Source organism: Convolutriloba macropyga, chromosome 4, assembly GCF_964194025.1.
Source record: "Convolutriloba macropyga chromosome 4, txConMacr16.3, whole genome shotgun sequence".
Classification (NCBI taxonomy): Eukaryota; Metazoa; Xenacoelomorpha; order Acoela; family Convolutidae; genus Convolutriloba; species Convolutriloba macropyga.
In genome coordinates this window covers 81,390,011-81,413,929 of record NC_134471.1, presented here as the reverse complement: position 1 = coordinate 81,413,929, position 23,919 = coordinate 81,390,011, and the positions used below count along the sequence as shown (strand labels likewise).

General features: G+C 36.3%; 1 protein-coding gene across 1 annotated transcript in view; it reads left to right on the top strand.

Annotated features, from left to right (window-relative positions):
- The first annotated feature begins 134 nt into the window (after positions 1–134).
- Positions 135–23,919, top strand: part of LOC142338709 (short transient receptor potential channel 5-like) — a 52,477-nt gene continuing 28,692 nt past the window's right edge. The window contains exons 1-8 of the mRNA XM_075388586.1: positions 135–322; positions 2,314–2,473; positions 5,432–5,629; positions 10,166–10,344; positions 16,763–17,004; positions 17,891–18,021; positions 18,542–18,709; positions 20,359–20,615. Of these exons, the coding sequence (XP_075244701.1) occupies positions 156–322; positions 2,314–2,473; positions 5,432–5,629; positions 10,166–10,344; positions 16,763–17,004; positions 17,891–18,021; positions 18,542–18,709; positions 20,359–20,615 (1,502 nt within the window). The 5' untranslated portion in view covers positions 135–155. The remainder of the gene's footprint in view (positions 323–2,313; positions 2,474–5,431; positions 5,630–10,165; positions 10,345–16,762; positions 17,005–17,890; positions 18,022–18,541; positions 18,710–20,358; positions 20,616–23,919) is intronic.

Below are 23,919 nucleotides of genomic sequence, written 5' to 3'. Positions count from 1 at the left end.
CAAGGTAAAGTCTTTTCATAGCTCAAATGAGTCGAGTGGTCTTTTCATAGTACAGTTTGGTCAAGCATTGTGTTTTCATAAGTCTGCACCCAGACGTGGGTTGTTGTGTTGCCATGGTAACCTAAATTGCGTCATCAAATGGGTGACTGATTCAGATGTCAACTAAAAGTGGGGGACTGTATCCGAAGGGAGCCAACTGTGTGATGGTGGCCTCTGTCAACAACAACATTGATCTTCTCAAAGTCCTCACCTACTATGGGGCAAAGCCCCTCCCCTCCCCCACTTTCCGAGTTCCTTCAATCTTTGATGTCTCATCAAAAAGGTAGACTTATTTTGACAATATCAACCCCCCCCCCCCCCACCCCAAGTAATAGTAGAATTAGGAATTGAGCGCAGTCAGAAAACGTCTCACATTTGAGCTTAATTACCCGGCCCGTTATAATAGTTACAGCAAACTGAAGCAACATTTCGTTCAAATATGTACCATCTCTCAAACTTACTTTGGTTTTGAACTTGCTTTTGTTAAAATTGATTAAAACGCTCACGTGTACATTTTAAAATGCCAAAAGTCTGCAGTGCCAGAAGTCAAAATGCCAGAAGTTGCTATTTAGCCAGATGTTGACTTCCCTTGACTTTCGTCATTTTAAAACGTGCGCCTTTCGTGTTTTAAGCATGGTTAAGTGACTCTGCAGAAGTCACTTCACAATTATGACTTAATATCTCGAACCCCTCACCCGGGTCGAGGTGTCGCCACCATTCAACGCAAAATTATGCAAGATAATCGGTGAAGGCAAAAAGATTTGTAAGATAAGCGTTAAATGCGGTGAAATTACAAAAGCAATGAATGCGGTGAGAAAAAAAAACATTATCGCCTGGTAGCGGTGACATTGCATACTTTTACCGCTGAATTTAGCGGTGAAATTACATAAATCAGGTTTGTCGCCTGGTAGCGGTGAAATTACATAAATCAGGTTTGTCGCCTGGTAGCGGTGAAATTACATAAATCAGGTTTGTCGCTTGGTAGCGGTGAAATTACATAAATCAGGTTTGTCGCCTGGTAGCGGTGAAATTACATAAATCAGGTTTGTCGCCTGGTAGCGGTGAAATTACATAAATCAGGTTTGTCGCCTGGTAGCGGTGAAATTACATAAATCAGGTTTGTCGCCTGGTAGCGGTGAAATTACATAAATCAGGTTTGTCGCCTGGTAGCGGTGAAATTACATAAATCAGGTTTGTCGCCTGGTAGCGGTGAAATTACATAAATCAGGTTTGTCGCCTGGTAGCGGTGAAATTACATAAATCAGGTTTGTCGCTTGGTAGCGGTGAAATTACATAAATCAGGTTTGTCGCCTGGTAGCGGTGAAATTACATAAATCAGGTTTGTCGCCTGGTAGCGGTGAAATTACATAAATCAGGTTTGTCGCCTGGTAGCGGTGAAATTACATAAATCAGGTTTGTCGCCTGGTAGCGGTGAAATTACATAAATCAGGTTTGTCGCCTGGTAGCGGTGAAATTACATAAATCAGGTTTGTCGCTTGGTAGCGGTGAAATTACATAAATCAGGTTTGTCGCCTGGTAGCGGTGAAATTACATAAATCAGGTTTGTCGCCTGGTAGCGGTGAAATTACATAAACTCAGCGCTTAGAAAACACTCCGAATAGCTTTTGCCCTTAATTAAGATGCAACAAAAAATTTACCCAGAATAATCATACATCGTTCTGAAACTTTTTTGAAGCGGTGAATTAATGTAGTTTCGCCAACACTAGAGTGAGCGGTGAACTTACAAAAATCACCCAATTTTACCGCTAAAATTTGTAATTTCACCGCTTATCTTACAAAAAATAAACGCGCATGTTTTACAGAAAGTAGATTGAATTTGATACAAATTCAAAACAAATATGACAGAATTCAGTGCCAGGTGTCGCAGTGGGAGAAGTAGTGGCTGACATGCAGACGGTGAGAGGTTCGAATCCGTGCATGGACGGTAAGCGGTGAAATGTGGTGAAATTTTGCAAGTTCACCGCTTAGTCAAGCGGTGAACTTACATAATACCACCGCATTTCACCGCAAAATTAGGTACAAAATTTGCTGTGAAAAAAAAACAATCTTTCACCGCTTATCTTACACATTTTTCCGATTTTTCCTCGACCCGGGTAGCGGATCTCGATAAACGTCAGAGGTTCTCCTTGACTTCAAGCAGAGTTGCGTGACCATTACGTCAAAAGGTGTTGTATTTAAAGGAATCAAAATGTCGTGCCAAACTTGCGTGGTGAGTGAATGAGAATGCATTTGAGGTGTGCTGTTCTGTTTTAGAAAGAATGTTTTGGAGCGTGGAGAAGCGATATTGTACAGTATGAAGGCACTGGCCAGTCCTGCGTATGCACTGGTCATAGCCAGTGATGATCCCCTCATGTCATCATTCCAAATGTCACAGAGGTGCAGATACTTGGCCAAAATGTTCCCAGTTCTCCGGGTGAGTAACACACGTTCAAGCCGCCACAACCACCATAGCCACGATTTTTGCATCAACCCTGGTGGAAACATAATGGAAATTTATAAAAATTTATAAATTTTTTCAAATTAATGGATTATTTATAAATATTTATAAAAACTTCTAGAAAATAATGCAAAATTTTTAAAAAAATTTACAAATTTTTAATCGAACTGTTTTTTAATATTTTTAAAGTTTTTCTTAAATTCACGCTAAAGCTCTACATTTTACTTGAAGCCATTCGATAAAAATTTTTCGTAAAAAATTGTAAAAATAAAGCATCTTTTTTTGAATTTTTATAAACTTTCCATTAATTTTCGACTAGGGAATGTCAGCAACAGTTAGTCTATATTTTTGTGTCTTCATTTCAAGACATCTCGCGAGTTCCTTCCCCTTTTGATGACTTTGACGCAGCTCTCAGTCAGGACGTCGTCCATTGTGAAGACAGGCCTACTAAAATGACCTCTTAGTACAAAGACCTGAAGCTTTGCACCCAAGAAGTCCAGAAAAATCTTGATCAAACGCACAAAAGTTCAATTTACATAGACGGTGGTATGTGTGGTGCCAATCAAAATTCTAGTAATTCTAGTATGGGAGAGGGGGGGGGGGGAGGGTTGATTAAAGTAAAAAGGTCGAGTATGAGTATCCGATTGAAAAGAAATCCGACTTTTCATGGTTCCGGCATAGTTTGTTCACTCAAATTTTGGACGAGCATTTTCAGGCAAGCGTGGTCTTCTTATGAATCAAAGAATTGCCTTTTTCGGGATAAGTGTTGTCATTTTTTTTATTCAACTCTATGATTACTTAAGCATCCACGTCGCCAACGCCAACAGGGCAAACTAACATAAGAAAATCAGATTGCTGCAAATAAAAGACTTGATGAATTTTAAAATTCTAGGATGAATCAGTTGCTGCCAATACGCTATTTAACAGATTTGATCGGTTGAATAGATTTATTCGGTGCAGCATTTGATACCATAAAATGCACAGCAACACAGAGTCTACAGTAGATTTAATTATAACTTAATTCCGATAAAAAAAATTAAATGTGAGAAAATTTCTAAAACACTTTAGCACCGAAATTCTTGAAAATAATATGCATGTTGTCTACATTACATGCATGCGGTGAAAAGTTTCAAAAAGCGCGTTATGTAATTTTGAGCAGCATAACATATTGGTCGTGCTAGCTTAAGTCTAGCAGAAAACACTGGGCTAAAATTTAGATGAATATCAAAAATTTGGATTATAACTAAAGTTAACTTGGCGATTAATTGAGTCGGACATGAGATTTTAAAAACTCAGATGTGAACTTCGGTATGATGTTCTAATGATTTGGTTTAAACATTGAAGAGAAGCATTAACGAATACAGAACTGAAGACTCTGGAATCAACCTGAAGTAACAATTAATCTACACTCTAGCCAACCAATAACTAAAAAAACTGTTGACTTCATTATTCCATTCAATTTGAAACAAAAAGGGAGAACAAATTATCAGTAGAAAAATCAAACTATGAAAATAACTTCTTTGAAACCTATCAAAAGCTGCGAATATGAAAAATTGTTAAAAAATAGTTTGCCGAAATCATTTAATTGTGCTCAGCAAATAATAATCAAACGATTGGAGAGCAACCAATCACACATCTTGAAGAAGAAAAACCGAGCTGAGAGGGAAGAACTGAAGAAAAGCTGAGAAACAGTTTTAATTTTAATAATCATTCTCTCAGCATTTCAAAATATCAATAACTGTTCCCAACTCAACATATACTGTTCTCAGCACGGTTCCGGGTGATTCATTAAGCAGCAAAGCAACGCCCAAAATCACTGGAAAGCAATGAAATTATATGCAAGAAAAAGTGCTCAAAATTCCAAAATTATTTATTTTAATTAAAATATGCCATCAAACAGCTAAATGTTTTCATTTAGTAACAACGCTATCAACAATCCTAATTAAAAAAAACAATTGAAAAGAATTCCGGAAAAAAAAAGAAAAATTAGGCAGACAATTTCAAACGGAAAAATTACGAAACAACAGTGTTTAATTGGCCGATTATCTTCAACTAAAAGGTAATGTGTTTTTGAAAGAAGAAAGAGCTGGAAAAACAACATAAATTTTATTCCAACTAAAAAGTTACTCAAGACAGCAAAAACATAGTAATGAAACAAAATCCCGCTGAAAATCTTCAAATTAGGCAAAATCTCACCAACTGCTCCAAAAATAGTATAAATCGCTAATGTTTACTGAGACGGTCGGAAACGCTCCCAAGGGTACAGTTACTGGTTATTATTGTTAAGAAAAACCACTTTACTTAAAAAAGATTAGTGAAAACCTCCTAAAAATTGCGTCAAAAAAGCCGCATGTGTGAAAAAAATTCGCTCTTTCATTTTTTTCACATCTTCTTGCTCTCTCTGTCACGACACAAACAGGAAATCGAACTTCTTTCTGCGCTTCGGGGCGTTTAGCTGTATGACCTAAGAACTTATTGCAGCAAGGACTTTTAGATCCTGTCTTAAATACGCGGATTCCTGCCGAATTCCTGACTTGGATTTGGAATATTCGGTGGATATTCGACATGGTTAACAGAAATTTCTGACGTCAATTTTGCATAGAAAACTGACATTTTTCTGAACTAATCAGTGGTTGAGAATTGACATGCACATTGGGAGGATCGGCGTATAAATAGAATTTGAAATGCTATCAAAAAAACCTGCCAGATCTCGTATTGCATGATCTGTAGTAAATTAAACCCAATCCAAATTAATATAAAAAACTAAGGTTAGCAAATAGTTAAACTGAATTTGTGATGCTGCGGTAAAAAAAAATATAGCAGATAGACAGTTACAAAAGCGAACCGCAAATATCAGGACAGATTTGTTGCCGCTAAAACGAACGGGACGGTTCAATTGAGGTTGAGCAGCCGTTACACGATGTGTTCTTTTAGGACGAGTTCATAAAATTGTCGGAGCAGCAGGAGGTGTTTGCGGCCGAATGGCTGGGAACTGCAGCGGACAACTACGAAGTCAACATAGTCCTAGCTCTTGAGGACGAGACAGATCACAAAAATAAGAGCAGGGCACACAACAAAGTACACGACCCCTATGCCCGACTCAACTACGCTCTCAGACACAACCACGAAAGAGTAAGACACAACCACAATCGAAAATGATTACCTTAAAAAAACTCATGTCTTTAAAAAAACAATTGCAAGCGTCGAAAAGAAAGAAAACCATTTCAAAAAATGCAGAGTGATCAATTTTGGCTCTTTAGGAGAGCAATTTTATACTAGCTAAAGCAAGATGACTAGCTGTAACACAACCCGTACCTAACGCCAAGCCAAATTCAGTACTGAATAAGAACGAAATTCAGAACGTTATCAGTACTGGATCTGGAAATTGAAATAATTGATTAGATATGGTTGGAATTTTTACAAGACATTGCTATCATACTGTTCTCATTTCTCGCATTGCTCCACTTTTTCGCCCAATAATATTTTTTTTGCAACAAAATCTTAGTTCAAAATCAGCTGACTATTAACTTGGTTAACATGATATTCTCATCAACACAGCAGATTAGCAGTTCGTTTAATCAAATATCAGCAGTCCGTTTCTTTTCTTCACAACAAGAAATAGGCCTCTTGCAATATGCTTTTGTTCTCCCCACTTAGATCAGGTAAGAACAAAAACTTGTGATCTTAGGCAACAACTTAGCTAGAGGTCTTTCTTCTGAATACATAATATAGTTTTTCGGGTTGATGACATTTTCAAATTGAGCCCATTTGAAGTTGCTTGCACCATATTCAATTTGATTTTAGTTTGATGCCCCCACTCGTTGGGTGACAAAAACATCAGAGGGCTAATAATTGGCGTTAAAATTTATTGCCCCTGCTGATTGGGTGACTTATAAAACAGTTTTTTGAATCCATGCCAACAGACATTTATTCTACAAGTACGCTGTCCTCTCAAGTATCGTGATAAATATTTGACAACTTTTATCCGATTACAACTGGAACGTAAACATATTTCTTTAAGGAATAAAAGCTCCATATTCATAGCGAAACGATCTCCATTTAGATCTAGTTCCTCTTATGCACAGATTTGAAGCCCTTAAGATTGCAAAATTCAATCTCAGTTTGACCCAGTTCATGATAATGCTGTAGAGTTTGTCCCACTTAGAAACGAGTCTGTCCGCCAGTCTTCTGAGAAAAATTTTGCTCTCTCTGGCCATCATGCCATCAACACTGAAAATTAACGGAAAAAAGCGATGTTTTTCATGGCAAGCCTCGGAGTATTTTCTCCTCTTTTCGTCAGCGCAGCTTTCCAACACATCCTCTGGATTTCTGTTGCTGTAAGATTTAGCCTCAGTGTCTGTGACAAGAATATCAAACGAGGCAGTTTCTTGCGGGCACCAGACACCCTCTTATAAGAAGATCGGCTCTTAAAGCTTTCTGATTCTCTGAATGTTCACGAATTACTGGTTCTTTTTGAGTGTAAGTCCATGCAAGGCAGGATAAGTCTCCTAATAAATCTCTAATTTCATTATGCCTTTGTGTAATCAGGCCTCCTTTTTTGCAGATTAGGGCATGCTGAACATGAAAATCTTCACCACAACCGTCACATTTCACAGGGAGGTTTGTTAGGGGTAAACCGTATCTTAGCGCCATGGAATCCTGGAATTCGTTCAAAACAAAATTGTCTCTGACACTTTTGCGGTTAACCAGCAAGAGTTTCCCGTTTTGAAATTCCGCTCCATTCTTTTTCTCTCTGATGAGCATGCTTGCTCTAACAAAGCCTTATATGTATTACTCTGCTGGGACTCATTTTCCAGCTGAAAAGTTTGTTTGCTGCTGCGAACGGGAGTTTTGTGTGCGTCGACGTCCAATGCCGTTCCATTCACAATAGAATCTGAAATCAGTGAAGATGTTTTCTTGGACATTTCAAACTGTTCACTCGCTTTTACCGCTGGGTCAGGAATACCTAATCCTCCATTCTTAGCAGACAAGCTGGAGAGGCTACGTTGGGGATTACTCACATGATAAATGTTAATTACGGTTGATATGAACTGGTTTTTATTGAATCTTCTAGTGGTTTCAAAATTTCATCGCAACCTGGGACAACTCTCATGAGAAAATTCCATTCAGCCTGGACTGATTTAGTGAACACCGAGAAACTCTCATGAGGGCAGAAATTGGCTGCAGCGCTCAAAAATTGAATCTTAGCATGCCAATTTTTGATTTTTTCATTAACAAATTCTTTCATGGTAGTTTTATCGCCAATGAAGCCTCCAAGATAACGTTTTCTAGTAACAATTTTCAAACCGGTTTGCTCAAAGCAACTCTTGGCTTCATCAACATGGTCTGGATAAACGATAAGGAAGCTTTTTTTGGCTCAGGGTGAGTCCATACTTTGGCCCCTCATTAACTACTTGTTGCAGCCACTGTTTTAAGTCATCAAACTTTGCGCAAGCTGCGGCATCATCTGCATAAAAGTTTTGTTTATGTCTCTTCGGGTTGTGCATTTTTTGTATTAAAGGCAATAGAGCAACACCATACAACAGCACTGAAAGAGGATCACCTTGAGTTGTTCCTTCTTCGCTGCGGACAAAAACGTCATTATTCCTCAGCACAAGTTTAGAGAATTCCTGGTAACTATTGTACAGAAAACTGGAACCAAAGGGTTCCAGCTCTGGACCAAAGGGTTCTAGCGTTTAGAAGTGCGGAACTTTTGTTTATAGATTTGAATGCATTTTTTGCATCAAGTAGCAACCGACCAAAACCCTTGGAGGACTTTTTCTCAAACAATTCTCGAAGCCATGAATCGACCCCTCAATTCCACAAGACACTCCACCCGCAAGTTGTTTTGATCCAAACGCATATGCCAAGTCATCACCAGTTAAGTCGGCTACTGCTTTACCGAGTAATCTTCGCAAAGTTTCACCAATGCCGATTGGTCTGACTCCTGGCTGTTTATCTAATGCAATTAGTCGACATGAGAACAGGGCTTTGATTTTACGCCACGAATTGATTTCGTTGGCGATCAAATTACCTAGCTGAGAAACTAAGTCTCGCAATCTGGAGCTTTCGAGGCCAAACCTAACTAACGCATCAAACCAGTGGTTGGCGTCTTATCCAAAGGGTCCTGAACTACCGAAAAGTTTCCGGGCTTGTTTCTCAACGGTACTACTAGTTATATTCAGTTTTTCCAGAGGAGGAAGTTCTGATATGTTGAATGTCACCTCAAAAAATGATGAGGTTTTCGGGTGCTTTTCTTGCAGAATTTTGGTTACAGTTCTTCCGTCTATTAAATCCGAAGGCTTAAGAACACTCGTTCCGTTTCCGTCTGCAAAGAACCTAGTTGCATTTTTGATGTTCCCTTTTTGGACCATTTTCGCAAAGGCTCGTAGTTTCTCCTCGGGGTCGCTCTTTTGAGTTCTCACAGCTTTGCTCGAGAATTGAGTACATTTCTTAAAAGATTGAACAAGAGGTTGAAATTTTTCCACCGACCACTCCTTCATCCTATTTTCAATTGTTATTTTTACATCTTTGGAGTGTCTCACTTTGTTGTCTCTGTGGAGTATGAGAGCCGAAAAGACCAGAAGTCGCTCTGATGGAATATTTGATTTCAGGAACAATTCAAGTCCGCAATTTAGCATCTCGACATACTGTTTACCAATTCTTCCCGTCGGCGATCTTTAAAATTTCCATCTGCGTGTGCAAACAGTATACCATATATCTTCCCAAAGCACTTCGTTCTCATGAGGCACGCTGTAATTTGTGTTTTTGAGTGGAAAAATTTCTTTCATCAAAGATTCTTTCTCTGCATTTGATAAAATTTTATCTTCACGATTATTGTCCCCTAGATTAAGCCTCGGTAAATCTTGTGTTAAACCACTAGAAGAAGACTCAAAACTAAATTGCGCTGGATTTTCAAAAGCGTTTTGTATCAAGTCGTTTACCTCATCGGTCATAACTGTATGCTGTTTGAGTTTTTCTACCAATTGCAGATAAATCCAAACTGAATAGGAGTCAAAAGTGGTGTCATACTTTCTAATCCAATTCACATAATGGACTCTTGGTCTGTTGTTTTCGTGGCCAATAACTTTTGCTCTGTATATGTTTTTATCTTGACCAGGAATCCAGATTTCAGTGTTCTTATGGACGAAATATTCGTCGTGGATTTCTTGGTTTTTCGCTATCACTGAACTCGGCGGATTCAAAACCTGTTTGGATATTTTCTGTTGTATCAAGCTGATTAGCTCGCTCAGAACTAAGAGTGTTGCGCATGGTAAACAATAATTGCTCCACTTGCATTTCATCTTAAAAGACTGACTCAGAGTTTGGATCTGAGAAAATTCAAGAGTCTGATTCAGACAAATTCAGAGCAAAATGTGACCTGAATCGGACTCTGAATTTTCTCTGATTCAATCATGCTTCAGTGTCTTAAGGTGAAATGCAAGTGGAGCAATGCGAGAAATGAGAACAATGATTGTAATGTCTTGTAGAAATTTCATCTATATCTAATCAATCATTTCAATTCCCAGGTCCGAACTTGCTCGGCATTGGGAGAATGTTGAAGGATTTTGCTAGTTATAAAAGACTGTGTTTCGTTGCGCCTGCTCGTTGCATCCGATATTGTGCCTGAATTGGGACAGGGTTATATGATATATTATGACCTTTCAGTTCGTGTCCCATCCCTACGTTCAGCAACAGCTCTTCAAGCACTTTGCGACAGGGATGCCAGCTCAGTGGTACGACAGGGGAGCCACATTTCAGCTCCTCTTCCTCGCTCTCCTCTTCTTCCTGTGCCCAGTATGGACCATTCTCTACTGGTTTTGTCCCAGTGGACCCAAATGGCACGCGTAAGCACTTAAATTCAAAGTCTCTTTCTGTGCCTTTTTTCTATTTGCGACCGACATCATAATAGCGGTACATTATATGTAACCCCACTGCGCCCGGGCTAATTTGACACAATATTTACACTCGTTTCGTTAATGGTGGCCCTGGCGCAGATTGTACTGGTGGCTGAATAGCAGAAAAGATACTATTTTTTTCATAGTTGCCAACCCTAGTTCAGAACTAATGCCGAGTTCGCAAAAAACTGCAATTTTTTGCAAGATAAAGCCAAATTTGTAAAAATTTGCAAATTATCTCTTCACCAGGTCAAATTTGCAAAATTTTGCAAAACAAAGTTAAGTTTGCAAAAATTTTCAAACGAGCGGCCAACCCTAGTCGATTTAGGATGTTAATCTTGCAAGAATCTTGCAAGATCAGACTTTGAAGATTTTTTCGTTCCTTAACCTATCCTATACAAAAAGCGCCTAAAAAGCCGCGAAAGTCCAATCCTATCCTATTTTTGTAACAAAAAACAACGTTCCTATCCTAGACCTAGTTTTATGAGAAGGAACTCAGGAAAGCAGATGAACTTTTAATTTAAAAGAAACAACACAAAAAAAATTAATAATTACATCACATCGAAGAAACCAATCTAGCACAAGAAAACAACAGGCAACAGGTAAACCTATGATCAACTTTTTTGCGTGCTGTACGCCTTTGATTCAACTCATCTGACTATTTATAACTAGAGATCCTGGTAACTGAACCGTTGTTGTGGTTCCATGTGCTTGGAGTCGGGAGAACCAGCGATTTTCTTCAAAAAGTCATATAAAATATTATAAAAGCTTAGATGATTGGCTTTTATATGACGCTTATGAGGGCCTAACAAACTAGCCACAATACTATCCTAACAAATGAGCTATATTGTGAAAAAAACATCAAAAAACGGCAACATCATGGAAGGATTCAATAAGGCAGGTTATTCGATTTTAATCTTGCAAGAGGATGTCAATCTTAAACGCATCTTGCATGATCTTGCATGATTAACATCCTCTTGCAAGATCTTGCAAGATTAACTTCCGCTTGCAAGATCTTGAAAGATTAACAGTATTTTGCAAAAATCTTGCATGATCTTTTAAGATTAACATCCTGTCTCGACTAAGGGAGTTTGCTCCGGTGGAGCTCTGCTTAATATAACAATGTGGCTCATTTTCCAAACCTTTTCTCGGTGCTTGTTCAATTCAATTGTAAAATCTATTAAGGCCAACCACTTACGACAAGGGACACAAATATTCGAACGTGTTTGCAAATATTGGTAAAATTATTGAATTATTTTACAAAATTTGCAAAATTGACATAAAGTTTAAACTACGTTTTCTTCTAGGTTTCTTCTACGCTTAAAAACCATCAATTGCGATTACAATACGTCCTCATTGTTAATCATGGGAAATCAGCCCAGTGAAATTTTGCGTTTGATGAATGCGGTGGAAATGTTAGAATTTGTAGAATTTGAAGTTCTATTGCTTCTTAATAACATGCCGTTTAAAAAAGTCTCAAACGCGAAAAATTAACGGATTGATATCACAAAATTAACAGAATGCGCAATTATTTAATAGCAATCAAACGAAGGTGTATAAACTTAAGCGATCAAATCATCAAAGGAGCGTGAGGAGTTCAATTGAATTGATCCTGACCGAAAAGTGATCTTTCCTCTGTTGAAAATTTGTCAAAAAACATCAGAAATGATCGTTTTTGATCGGAATTTCAGAAAAAAAAACAGTCAAAGCCCTTATGTTTTTTTGACAGGCTTGAGCGTTTTTGATCGGTTTTTTTTGACATAGGAAGTGATAGTTTTTGAACGTTTTTTAAGAGATGACCGTTTTTGAGGGTTTTTAAGACCAGGAAATCACCGTTTTTGATTGATATTTTTAGAAGATCCCTTTTGAGCATTTTTTTCTATTCAGGAATGAACTTTTTCTGAACTTAATCATTAAAGAACAGAAACCATTTTCACCGTCTTTTTAGGATATCACAGTACAATCATACAGCTATTTCTTTATCGCACCCACATAATACGTCGTTATAAACAATGAGCGAAACGCAAATATTCAAAAACAAGTACATAACTCGTATTTACATCAAATTGCGAAACAGAAGGTCATTGAAACAATAATATGATCAAAAAGCAAGTTTGGTTTTGACTGGTATGAATTGAAATTGGCGTTCATCAAAACTATCAGCTTTGTGACAGCATTAGTTCTCAGTTCATTTTTCAACCCGATGCACTGATGAAAAAAATCCGGACTTTTACCAAATTGATAAAGTTTGCCAATATACAAAGAAGGAGACAAAAATGATCCATGAAACTACATAAACCAATAGTATTGTTGCCTGAATGATTTATTCAATTTGAATGATTCATTCAATTCAAGGTTAACATTGTTACCTATGTAACAATCTTAAGCTTGAATTGAATGAATCATTCAAATTTTTAACAGAGAACAGGCAAAAATGCTATCGGTCATCAATGCATCGGGCTTATAAGGTAGTCAACGGATTTTTTCGATCAAATTTTTCAATGTTTCTCATATTTTCCCGAAGAACGAACTGTGCTATATAAATATATTTGGAAAACGAATTTTAGAATCAAATGAACTAAATCATAACAAACTAAATTTATTGCTGATAAAATGTCGATTAATAGAGCTTTATAAACTAATTGAATTCAGCCAAACAAACTCGCTATATTGCTTTATTGCAAAAATCTGAATGATCTTAAGAATTTAATATTTCTTAAGTATCTTTGGCGAAATCCCACCTGTTTTCTCAAAATGGACTGCCTGTTGCATCGCTAGTTTGGTGTTGCTGGTAGGTGTAAAACGTTTACAAAATAAATTAAGGAAAACAACTATTAATAATCCCACAAAATGCGATCCTAGACTCATAAAAAGACCACGCGCCACCTATTAAAAGACCCAGCTCGACCTTAATTTGCTATTAAATAAAACCTTTTCGGGACCCATGGAAAGGCTTTACCTTGACTTTAATCAGGAGCTTGACCTTTTATTTATATTCAATATTGGATCCCCCTTCTAGAATTATAAAGTCCTTTCATAAGTCGGGGTCTAAACAAGGGTACTCATGAAAGCTCAGTTTGTTATCAACTAGAATGCCCAAGTATTTTTTGCGAGTTCATTAATCGATACTTTGGTTTCATGTTTTTTCAATTCTTAACTCCTTAACTTGAGTTATGAGTGTTGTTCTGTTTTCCCTTCTCCAACCTGAAGTGTTGTTTAAACTCTTTGTTGCTGAGGGTCTACAACCTACTTTAACATCATGTTCTGACTACTGTGGCGTTTGAAAAACAAATTTACCAGAGCCATCTCGATCCGTTATCCCCTCAATTTTATAAATCAAATTTTGGGGAACCACTATAGAGCTTTAAGAAGCATCTTTTTACAAATTGTGTCTGAAAATCGTCTTTTTAAACTGTTTATTTCTTGCATTGATCGAAACAGTATTGAAGAAGGAAACACTATTATTCTAACCATTATTTGTTGGTCTATGATATCAAACAATTTTTTGAGGTCAAATTATAATTTTTTTGACGGAAAGTTCAGGTTTAAGCCCTGTGTACTTAATTAACTGTGTTACACAACTAGTATTTTTTATTAATCTGTCGAAAGCGAAGTGGTTCAGAATTCTCAACAAAAAAGTTTTCAGCAGAAAACCTAATTGCTGAGACTTCTGATTCATTTCGCTTTCTACAGATTAATAAAAAGTACTAGTTGTGTAACACAGTTAATTAAGTAAACAGGGCTTAACATCTCAAACCTGAACTTTCTGTAAAAAAATTTATAAGTTGACCTCAAAAATTCATTTGATACCATAGACCAGCAAATAATGGTTAGAATAACAGTGTATCCTTCTACAATACTGTTTCGATCAAAGCAAGAAATGAACAGTTTAGAAAAGACGCATTTCATACACAATTGGCAAAAATATGCTTCTTAAAGCTCTATATTGGGTCCCCAAATTTTCATTTATAAAAATGAGGGGATAACGGATCAAGACGGCTCTGCTAAATTTTTTGTCGAAAGCCACAGTAGTCAAAACAAAATGTTAAAACAGGTTGTAGACCCTCAGCATAAAACATTTTAAACAACACTTCAGGTTGGCGAACAAAAAACAGAACAACACTCATAACTCCAGTTAAAGGATTTTAAATTGAAAAATCAACAAATCAAAGTAACGGTTAAAAATACTTGGGCCTTCCAGTTGATAACAGACTGAGTTTTCATGAGTACCCTTGTTTAGACCCCGACTTATGAAAAGACTTTATAATTCTAGTAGGGCGGTCCAATATTGAATATAAATAAAAGGTCAAGCTGATAATTAAAGTCAAGGTAAAGCCTTTCCATGGGTCCGGAAAGAGTTTTTTTTCATAGTAAACTAAGGTTGAGCTGGATCTTTTAATAGGTCGGGCATGGTCTCTTTTTGAGTCGAGGATCACATTTTGTGGGATTAATAATAGTTGTTTTCTTTAATTTTTTTTGTAGACGTTTAACACCTACCAGCAACGCCAAACTAGCGACGCAACAGGCAGTCCATCTTGAAAAAACAGTTGGAATTTCGCCAAAAAAATTTTAAGAAATGTTAAATTCTTAAGATCAATTAGATTTTGCAATAAGACAATATAGCGAACTTGTTAGGCTGAATTCAACTATTTTATAAAGCTCTATTAGTCGACATTTCATCAGCAAAAAAATTTAGTTTGTTATGATTTAGTTAATTTGATTCTGAAATTTCTTTTCCAAATACATTTATATTAGCACAGTTCGTTCTCCGGGAAAGTATGAGAAACATTGAAAAATTTGAACGATAAAATCCGTTGACTACGTTATAAGCAAGAGCCACTTTTCAGTGCAAATGTAAACTTTTGTGCTCGGCATGAACATTTTAGTTCTCGGTAAAGCCTAACATCATGTTTGGCTCAAAATATAGTCCAGCATCAACAATTTGGGTCGCGCCAAAGTCTAGCTGAACGATTAGGTCCAGCTGTATACACCTGTAAATCCTCTTGATTACAGAATGCTATCTATTACTATCATTAATATGTAAGCATATCTTGGCTCCGATATAAAAACCTGTCTAGCTATTGAAAACCTTTCTAAGAAATTTAACTGTAGTGAGAGTTGTTACAGCTTTCTTAGCGCAAAGGCTGCAACCTAATTTTTATACTATTATTGTTAATAATCATGCTACAGACTATAAACCAGGGAACAAATTGTGTTGGTTTAATTGGTGTGAGAATGTTTAATTGCTCTTGAACGAAGTTCCTAACAGTTATTTTATACGTGTTGGTCATTACGATGCAAAAGCATACCCCAAAAATTTCCGCCTTGGTAAAATTGGCTCGAAAATTAGTCACATACAATGAACAAAATTAGATGACATCCTTTGTATCTTACTTTTCGCAAAAGGGGTTCCGCCAATTTTAAGAAACAAAAGAACATTCGGTGCGTAAAGTAGGTAACAAATCTTGTAGCGCATTTCCGCTCACTTTAGGTATCTATTATTCGCGCACATTTTGAGCATGCAATAAGCACTTTAATAAAGATTTAATTGAAGCTTTCAAAGCTTTTAAGTGCATTAAAAACATGCAACTACAAAAACTGATTTTTTATTCCGAAAAATATCTTGCACATAAAAGGCTTTGTATATCAATGTGGGACTGGCCGATTATAATAAGTAGTAAATGGCAGTACTATTAAGTAGTAATAAGTAGTAATAAAGTACTATAAGTAGTAATAAAGTAGTAATAAAGTACTACTAGTAGTAATAAGTTAGGCTTAATTAATTAAGTAGTAATTAAGTTAGGCTTAAGTGCGGATTATATGCGAAATCGAGCTACATTGCGTGCGAAAAATCGATACGTAAGTTGAGCGGATGCGTGCTACAACTCGCGCGAAAAATAGGTTATTAAGTTTGTACTTGTATTTCGCGGCTAAAATTAGGACACTTTTTCGAACACGGGATACGATATTCCCTTCCATTTTGCCGGTTTCTGCTAAAGTAGCTATTTTCCGCAATATTGTACCACTTTCAATGTATTAACATAGTAAAAACGAACACGAGATACACACATCGGGCATATCTGCCCATGACGATTTGGGTATACCTTTGCATCGTAATGGTCTTTTTTATGCAAATTTTCGATTGACCAGTTTGCGTTTCTCGTCTAGAACATTCTTTGACTTCGCAAGTGACCTTTTCACGCTTTCGTTCTTCATTTTTGAGTGACCTCTATTTTTCTCACTCCGAAGGAAAGCTTGTTTCTAATATAAAATTGCTTGCAGAATATCAACAAGAATTATGAAATAATTTTCCACCCGCCTGTCGTTCGAGAGCAATTCTTCCGACATTAGTCGGTTTATGTTCTAGGAGGCTTGGCACCTACCTGGAGATCCCGATAATGAAGTTGATTTTGCACGTACAGTTCTACATTTCACTCCTGATCGCCATTATCTACAACCAAAACTACCTCACCCCAATTGACTGGTTCGTGGGGGGTAACAACGTCGCCCGCTTCATGCACAACCAACTGCAGAAGGCCGCAGATGTAGAGATCACTATCACCCCTCCCCTCAACGCATTCAACGTCTACGTCTTCATTTGGAATTTCGGTCAGTTTGTAAATCATTCAACATATTTTCAAAGTGGACAACCAATTGAAATTCGCAGGAAGTTAATTAGTTTTAGGCCTGCACTTATTTAAAAAAAACCCTCGTTCGACTGGCAAGAATTGGATTTTTTCAGCAGAAGTTATTGTAATTTTATTGGCATCAATTGTATTGTTTGGCAATGATTGTAAACTTTTTGGTATGAAATGGGTTTTTTCGGCAAGAATTGGAAACTTTTGGCAAGGTTTGGGCATTCTTTGGCAGGAATTGGGAATTTGTTGCCAGAAATTGTGTAATGTCTTTGGCAAAAAATTGGTAAAATTGGCAAAATGTACCTAAATCTGCGCAAATTTGGGTAAATTCTAGTAAAAAATGACTGAATTTCTATAAAAATTTATTAAAAAAGTATTCTCTCTACATAAAAGAACGAAGGAATATTATAATTGTGAAAATAACGCGAATGAGAATATATAAAAGTGAAGTTAGATTTTATTAAGTAGATAAGATTAGCTGAAGTGAATTAGAGTGGAAAAACAATAATCACAACTGGAGGCGTTTCTCCTGTGGTAATCCCCCCCCCCCCCACCCCCCCCCCCAGTGTTTTTTACGCACTCAGTTACAAATTATATGTTGTTGTATAGCACGTTACTATGTAAAAATAACGGGTGGCGTAAAAAATGTAAGCCGGGGGGGGGGGGGGGGACAGAATAGATCCGACAGGTCGCTATCTTTTTTAGGTGTCTTTGGAAACTTGATGAAAATAGGCTATAGGTAATCTTTATACAATGGTACGTGATCCCCCCCTCCTCTCTTGCTTAGCATATACTACTTATGCTTGTATGTATTAGGAAATGGGTTGTTGCATCATGGGTATGTTTGTATGTAATAGGAAATGCGTATTACGAGTACAAGAACTTCCGCCACCTGGGCCACAAAAGATACTGGACTTCGATGAATGTGAGCAACTTGTTGATGACTTTCTTCTACATGAACACAATCGCCCTCACTCTCGTCATGTGGGTACGTAACTTCATTTGTATAAACCAATGATAACGTGGCAGAGTAAGTGTGCATTCATAGAATTATTGGAGAAAATATTTTAAAAAGTTTTAACAAATTAATCTTAGCGTATTAATTAATGGTAGGGCTTTGAAAAGGAGGTTCCAAAAGTTCTTTTTTATTGCGGTGTCAGAAAAATGCTCTAAGCTGTGGGTAGCTACATCACATAAAGTGCATCGTCCAAAATTTCAAACTTTGTGAAATTTCCACAATTTCTCATGATTTTGCTATGAACATAATGGGCATCAAAACCAAGAATGATCAGTCTATTTTCAGAAAAAAAGGTATATATACGAATAGACTGCACATAATGAGGTAGCAATATACTCTTAGGATACACTGATACAGAACTGGTCCGACGATATACAATTGGAATACAATGTTTCAGTACTTGTATGCTATTAAATAAAACGATGTAAATTTGCCTTCTAGTTGTATTTACAACGTTTTATACAACAATCATGTGATTGATGTGTACTAGACAAGTGGGGAGGAAAACCCTACAGAGCCCTTCTACCTGGACATATCCAATGCTCTCATCATCAACGCTGTCCTGGGAAAGATGTTCCTCATTTTCAAACTGGTCCACTGGCTCAAACTCAACAACACCTTCGGCAGGACATTCTATCTCGCTGTCGCTCCACTTTCTGTAAGATCCACTTAATTGCACGCAGCATGAATCAGCGGATTAAGACTGAATTGTCACCCACTTTGGTCACTTCCTTCCCGTACCCAAGGTTCAGTCAATCAGTCCCGATTCTGAGCAATTTCAGAGAAATTTCATGATTTTGTACTGATTCAGAAGGATTTCAGAACGAACTGTGAAGTGACTTCTGAATTTCTCTGAATCAGAGCAAAATTCAGAGAAAAGTTCTGTTGAATCAGAAGATAATTCAGAATCTATCACTGATTTAGCTCTGAATCAGACAAATCCAGCGCAAAATGTGACCTGAATTAGACTCTGACTCAGTACTGAATTCGACTTAGAGTTAGGTACGGGTTCCCAATATGAATCAGTGACATTGCAATTAAATTAAGAACGCGACACACAAAAGACACTATTTCTACAAGACAGACTTTCAATTGTAGACACTAATTTTTTTCAATTTTTTGCATAACGCTCAAATCTAGAATTGTGAATTCTTGGTATTTGACGATTGTCCGTCGTACGACATATCATTTTTCACAAAGCCTTTTACGGAGAGTCGTCAAATATCAAGAATTTACTATTCTAGCTTTGAGCGTTGCGCGTACCTAACCTTCAGTCAGCATCAGACTGATTAAGAACATTTTCAGAATAATATTAACATTCAATACTAATTCAGAAGGTTTTCAAAATAGTTTCTGTGTTGAATATGAAACCTCTCTGAATCAGAGCAAAATTCAGAATCCACTTCCTCTGAATTTCTCTGACTCAGAGGAAAAATCAGAATGCACTTCTGAGTTAGCTCTGATTGATTCAGAATCAAAATCAGAGATTGTTCTCAACACTGCAGAAACAGACAAAAAACTTCTCATTGATTATTTAACCATTTTTGTTAGGTTTTGGAGCAAAATGCCCACAATTTTAGGAACAATTATATTCTGCTTTAGAGAAAAAAACTTAATATTGGTCTCTGATAATAAAATTTTTCCTTGATTCTGGCCCATCCTCGGCTCTGTCGTCGGTGGCATTGAAAAACCTAATTCATACAAAAATCGGAGTCAAAGCAAAATGAGAGATTTTCAAAGCAAAATGTGACATGAACAGACACTGAATCAGTGCTGAAATCTTTCTGAGAAACTTCCTGATTCAGTACTGAGTTACTCTGATTTTTAGGTACGGGTAGACAAAAATTGGCAATGATTGAGCCGCGTGAAAACAGGCTAAAATGAATTTCAAAAAAATTAACGTAAGTTGAAAAAGTTAAGTCCAAGTAAGTCTATAAGCTCTTTTGAAAAATTATAACGTTGCGTAATTTGCATTAAGGCGAAGTCTGTGTGTTGTAGCTGTTTCAACACAGGAAAGTTTTTTAGAGCAAAAGACAGAACTTGGAATAGATCTATATAGTTTCTATATTAAGCGGTGAAATAACATACTTTAGCGGTGAATTGTGGTGAATTTTTGTAAGTTCACCGCTTACTCTAGCGGTGAACTTACATAATTTCACCGCATTTCACCGCAAAACTATGTACAAAATTTGCGGTAAAAAAAAACAACTTTTCATCGCTTATCTTACATAATTTTCCGATTTTTCCTCAACCCGGGAACTAGGTAGAGTCTAGGTGGGATTTGTGAATTTAACCATATCCTTTCAGAGCATGGGTGCGTTTTGGTTCATGGCGGTGCTGGTTCTGATCACATTTGTGATTCCGATCAACATGTTGACATCCAACTCGTACGTGCAAATAGTGGAGTTGTGTGAGGTGGCAGACTACCGCACTCTGACCATAAACAACGTCTCAATAGGACAGGACAGACTGGAGAATATCGCCTCTATCGAATGTGCAGAGATTAGTGACGAGGACAACCCTTACCACCAAAGGACCATCGACGAACTCAGGGAATTCATCAGGTTCTGTACTCACTTGCAAATACGCCATCTCACATTAAGAACTTTCTGTTGGGTCCAGAAACCCTAATAAACTATCACAAAAATAGGGATCCAATCGAGTTTCCGGAAATATATAAAATAATCTGTTACGTTAGTTTCAACCAATTTCCGACTTTTGTACTTAAATATACCAAATATACGTTTAATGACTCCTGATCTTCAGAGGATTTAAATACCTGTAAGTTTTGCTAAATTGTATTCAGTTCAACAGTTTTACAGACATCATTTTAATGAAAAAAAAATTGTTTTATAATTTCTTAAGCAAGTTTGAGGGAATTAATTAAATTGGATGACAAAAATGGGTAAAACTCATTCTTTTTTGAAATGCTAATTTTTAATAACCGCCGCCAGCCTCTCAACGACGATTATTTGGGCGCTCTTCTTCTTACAATTCAAAAAACCTTGAATTACATTGGGGCTCTTTTTTACGACTCAAAGAGGAGTATTAGCGGAGCGTTTTTTTGAAAGGGGATTTCGTTGGAGTGTATTTGAAAGAGGAATTGAAATGTGAGAAAACAAAGTGTTTTGGTCAAATTGCTGAAGAAACCCGAAAAACAGAGAAGAGAGAGTCGTTTTTTGTTCCTGCCGTCAGTTTTTTGAGGGAGAGATAGCAAGAGTAGGTGTGAAAAAAATTTGCTAAGCGAGCGGAAACTTTGGATCCCGTGCGTTTTTTTTTTCAAAGAGCTTTTTTTAGATTCAATTCCACTTTTTTCCAGTGGAAGGCCTTCTATACAATAATCCTAACTGTTAATGACGCATCTGCAAACAATTTTGGCCCTTTGAAGCAACTTTTACACATTCAGATCAATTTCAGCTATTTATAACCTTTTTAGCAGCTTCTGTATTCTTCAAAAATTTTTAATGGCGTTTGTTGAGTTTTGTGGTTAAAATTAGTCGCTTAAGCAGTTTTGGTTGTCTCTTGTTTTTTGTGTTCAAATTTGAATAATTTTTGATATCAAGAATTGCGTGAAATTGATCAAATGTCTGTCTATTTTGTCTGTCTCTTTAAAACTTTTGCTTTTTTATTTTAATAATTTTTTAATATTGATTTTGATTTAATATATTTAAATTTCTGGTCTTTTCAGGCTTCTATCCTCTGCTTTTATAACATCTTGTATTAAAAAAGTCTGTCGGATATTGGTTGAGCAATTGATCTATCTGCAGCTGTGATTGAAATTTCTGCTGAACATTTTTTGGAAGACACTTCAAACCCCTACAGAGCACTTCACCAAAAATTTGTTTTGTTCTTCAAGTTTTTTTTTGTTTTTGCAGTTTCTGCTTCTTGCTTTTTCTCTGCCAAGTATCAGATAGCTGGCTGGTCTCAGAGAAAATGTGAACTATTTTTTTTCCTCGAAAAGAATTTGACTTTTAGCAGAACATTTTCATTTTAAAAAGTTTCGATAAAAACTTTACGTAGAATATCTGTTGTGGATTTGTCTTCTGTTATTTCCATTTTTTTTCTCCGTTTCATGATTTTTTGTTTGCGTTGATTTTGTTAGGTTTTTTGTCAATTGTTGTTAATAGGCTGTAAAGTATCTTTATCAGAAAAACTTCTGTCAAACTCCAGTGTTTTTGGTGTCGTAATTTAAAAACTTTATGATATCCTTTATCAATTTGGTCAATTTGTTATTTGTTATCGTACTTTAATGCGTTTAATAGAATTGTGAGAGTTGCATTACGATTGCTTTTACAAAAACAACTCTGAATCAGGAATAACGACACTTAATCTCTTTTTGAATTTAAAATAATTGGTCCAAAAGTTCAATTGACAACAACGAGGAAAAATGTGAACAAATTAGATCTAAAAATATCTCCTGGAATTGCTCTTGAAACTCATGTGAAAAAAATTTGCTTAGCGAGCGGAAACTTTGGATCCCGTGCGTTTTTTTTTCAAAGAATTTTTTTTGGATTCAATTCCACTTTTTTCCAGTGGAAGGCCTTCTATACAATTATCCTAACTGTTAATGACGCATCTGCAAACAATTTTGGCCCTCTGAAGCAACTTTTACATATTCAGATCAATTTCAGCTATTTATAACCTTTTAAGCAGCTTCTGTATTCTTCAAAATTTTTTAATGGCGTTTGTTGAGTTTTTTGGTTAAAATTAGTCGCTTTGGCAGTTTTGGTTGTCTCTTGTTTTTTGGTGTTCAAATTTGAAAAATTTTTGATATCAAGAATTGCGTGAAATTGATCAAGTGCCTGTCTATTTTGTCTGTCTCTTTAAAACTTTTGCTTTTTTTTATTTTAATAAATTTTTAATATTGATTTTGATTTAAAATATTTAAATTTCTGGTCTTTTCAGGGTTCTATCCTCTACTTTTTAACATCTTGTATTAAAAAAGTCTGTCAGATATTGGTTGACCAATTAACCTATCTGCAGCTGTGATTGAAATTTCAGCTGAACATTTTTTGGAAGACACTTTAAACCCCTACAGCGCACTTCACTAACAATTTGTTTGTTCTTCAAGTTTTTTGTTGTTTTTGCAGTTTCTGCTTCTTGCTTTTTCTCTGCCAAGTATCAGATAGCTGGCTGGTCTCAGAGAAAATGTGAACTATTTTTTTTCCTCGAAAAGAATTTGACTTTTAGCAGAAAATTTTCATTTTACAAAGTTTCGATAATAACTTTACGTAGAATAACTGTTGTGGATTTGTCTTCTGTTATTTTCATTCCTTTTCTCCTTTTCATGATTTTTTGTTTGCGTTGACTTTGTTAGGTTTTTTGTCAATTGTTCTTTATATGCTGCAAAAAATCTTTATCAGAAAATCTTCTGTCAAACTCCAGTGTTTTTGGTGTCGTAATTTAAAAACTTTGAGATTCTTTATCAATTTGGTCAATTTGTTATTTGTTATCGTAGTTTAATGCTTTTAATAGAATTGTGAGAGTTGCATTACGATTGCTTTTACAAAAACAACGCTGAATCAGGAATAACGACACTTAATTCTCTTTTTGAATTTAAAATAATTAGTCCAAAAGTTCAATTGACAACAACGAGGAAAAATGTGAACAATTTAGACCAAAAAATATCTCCTGGAAGTGCTCTTGAAACTCGTGTGCAACCGCAAGCAAAGAAAAAAATTTTAAAAGCGACAATTGATGATAGTTTCAGAGCCACGTTACCAAGATCAGTGATTTTTCTCTTCCTTATAAGCGTTGCAGTAAAATTGTCCTGAGTGTCAACATTTGTGTTTGTAACATACACTCCCTCAGATCTCTTTATGAATAATTACAATTTTCTTTTAGTGAGCACAGAACAGTTATCATGGC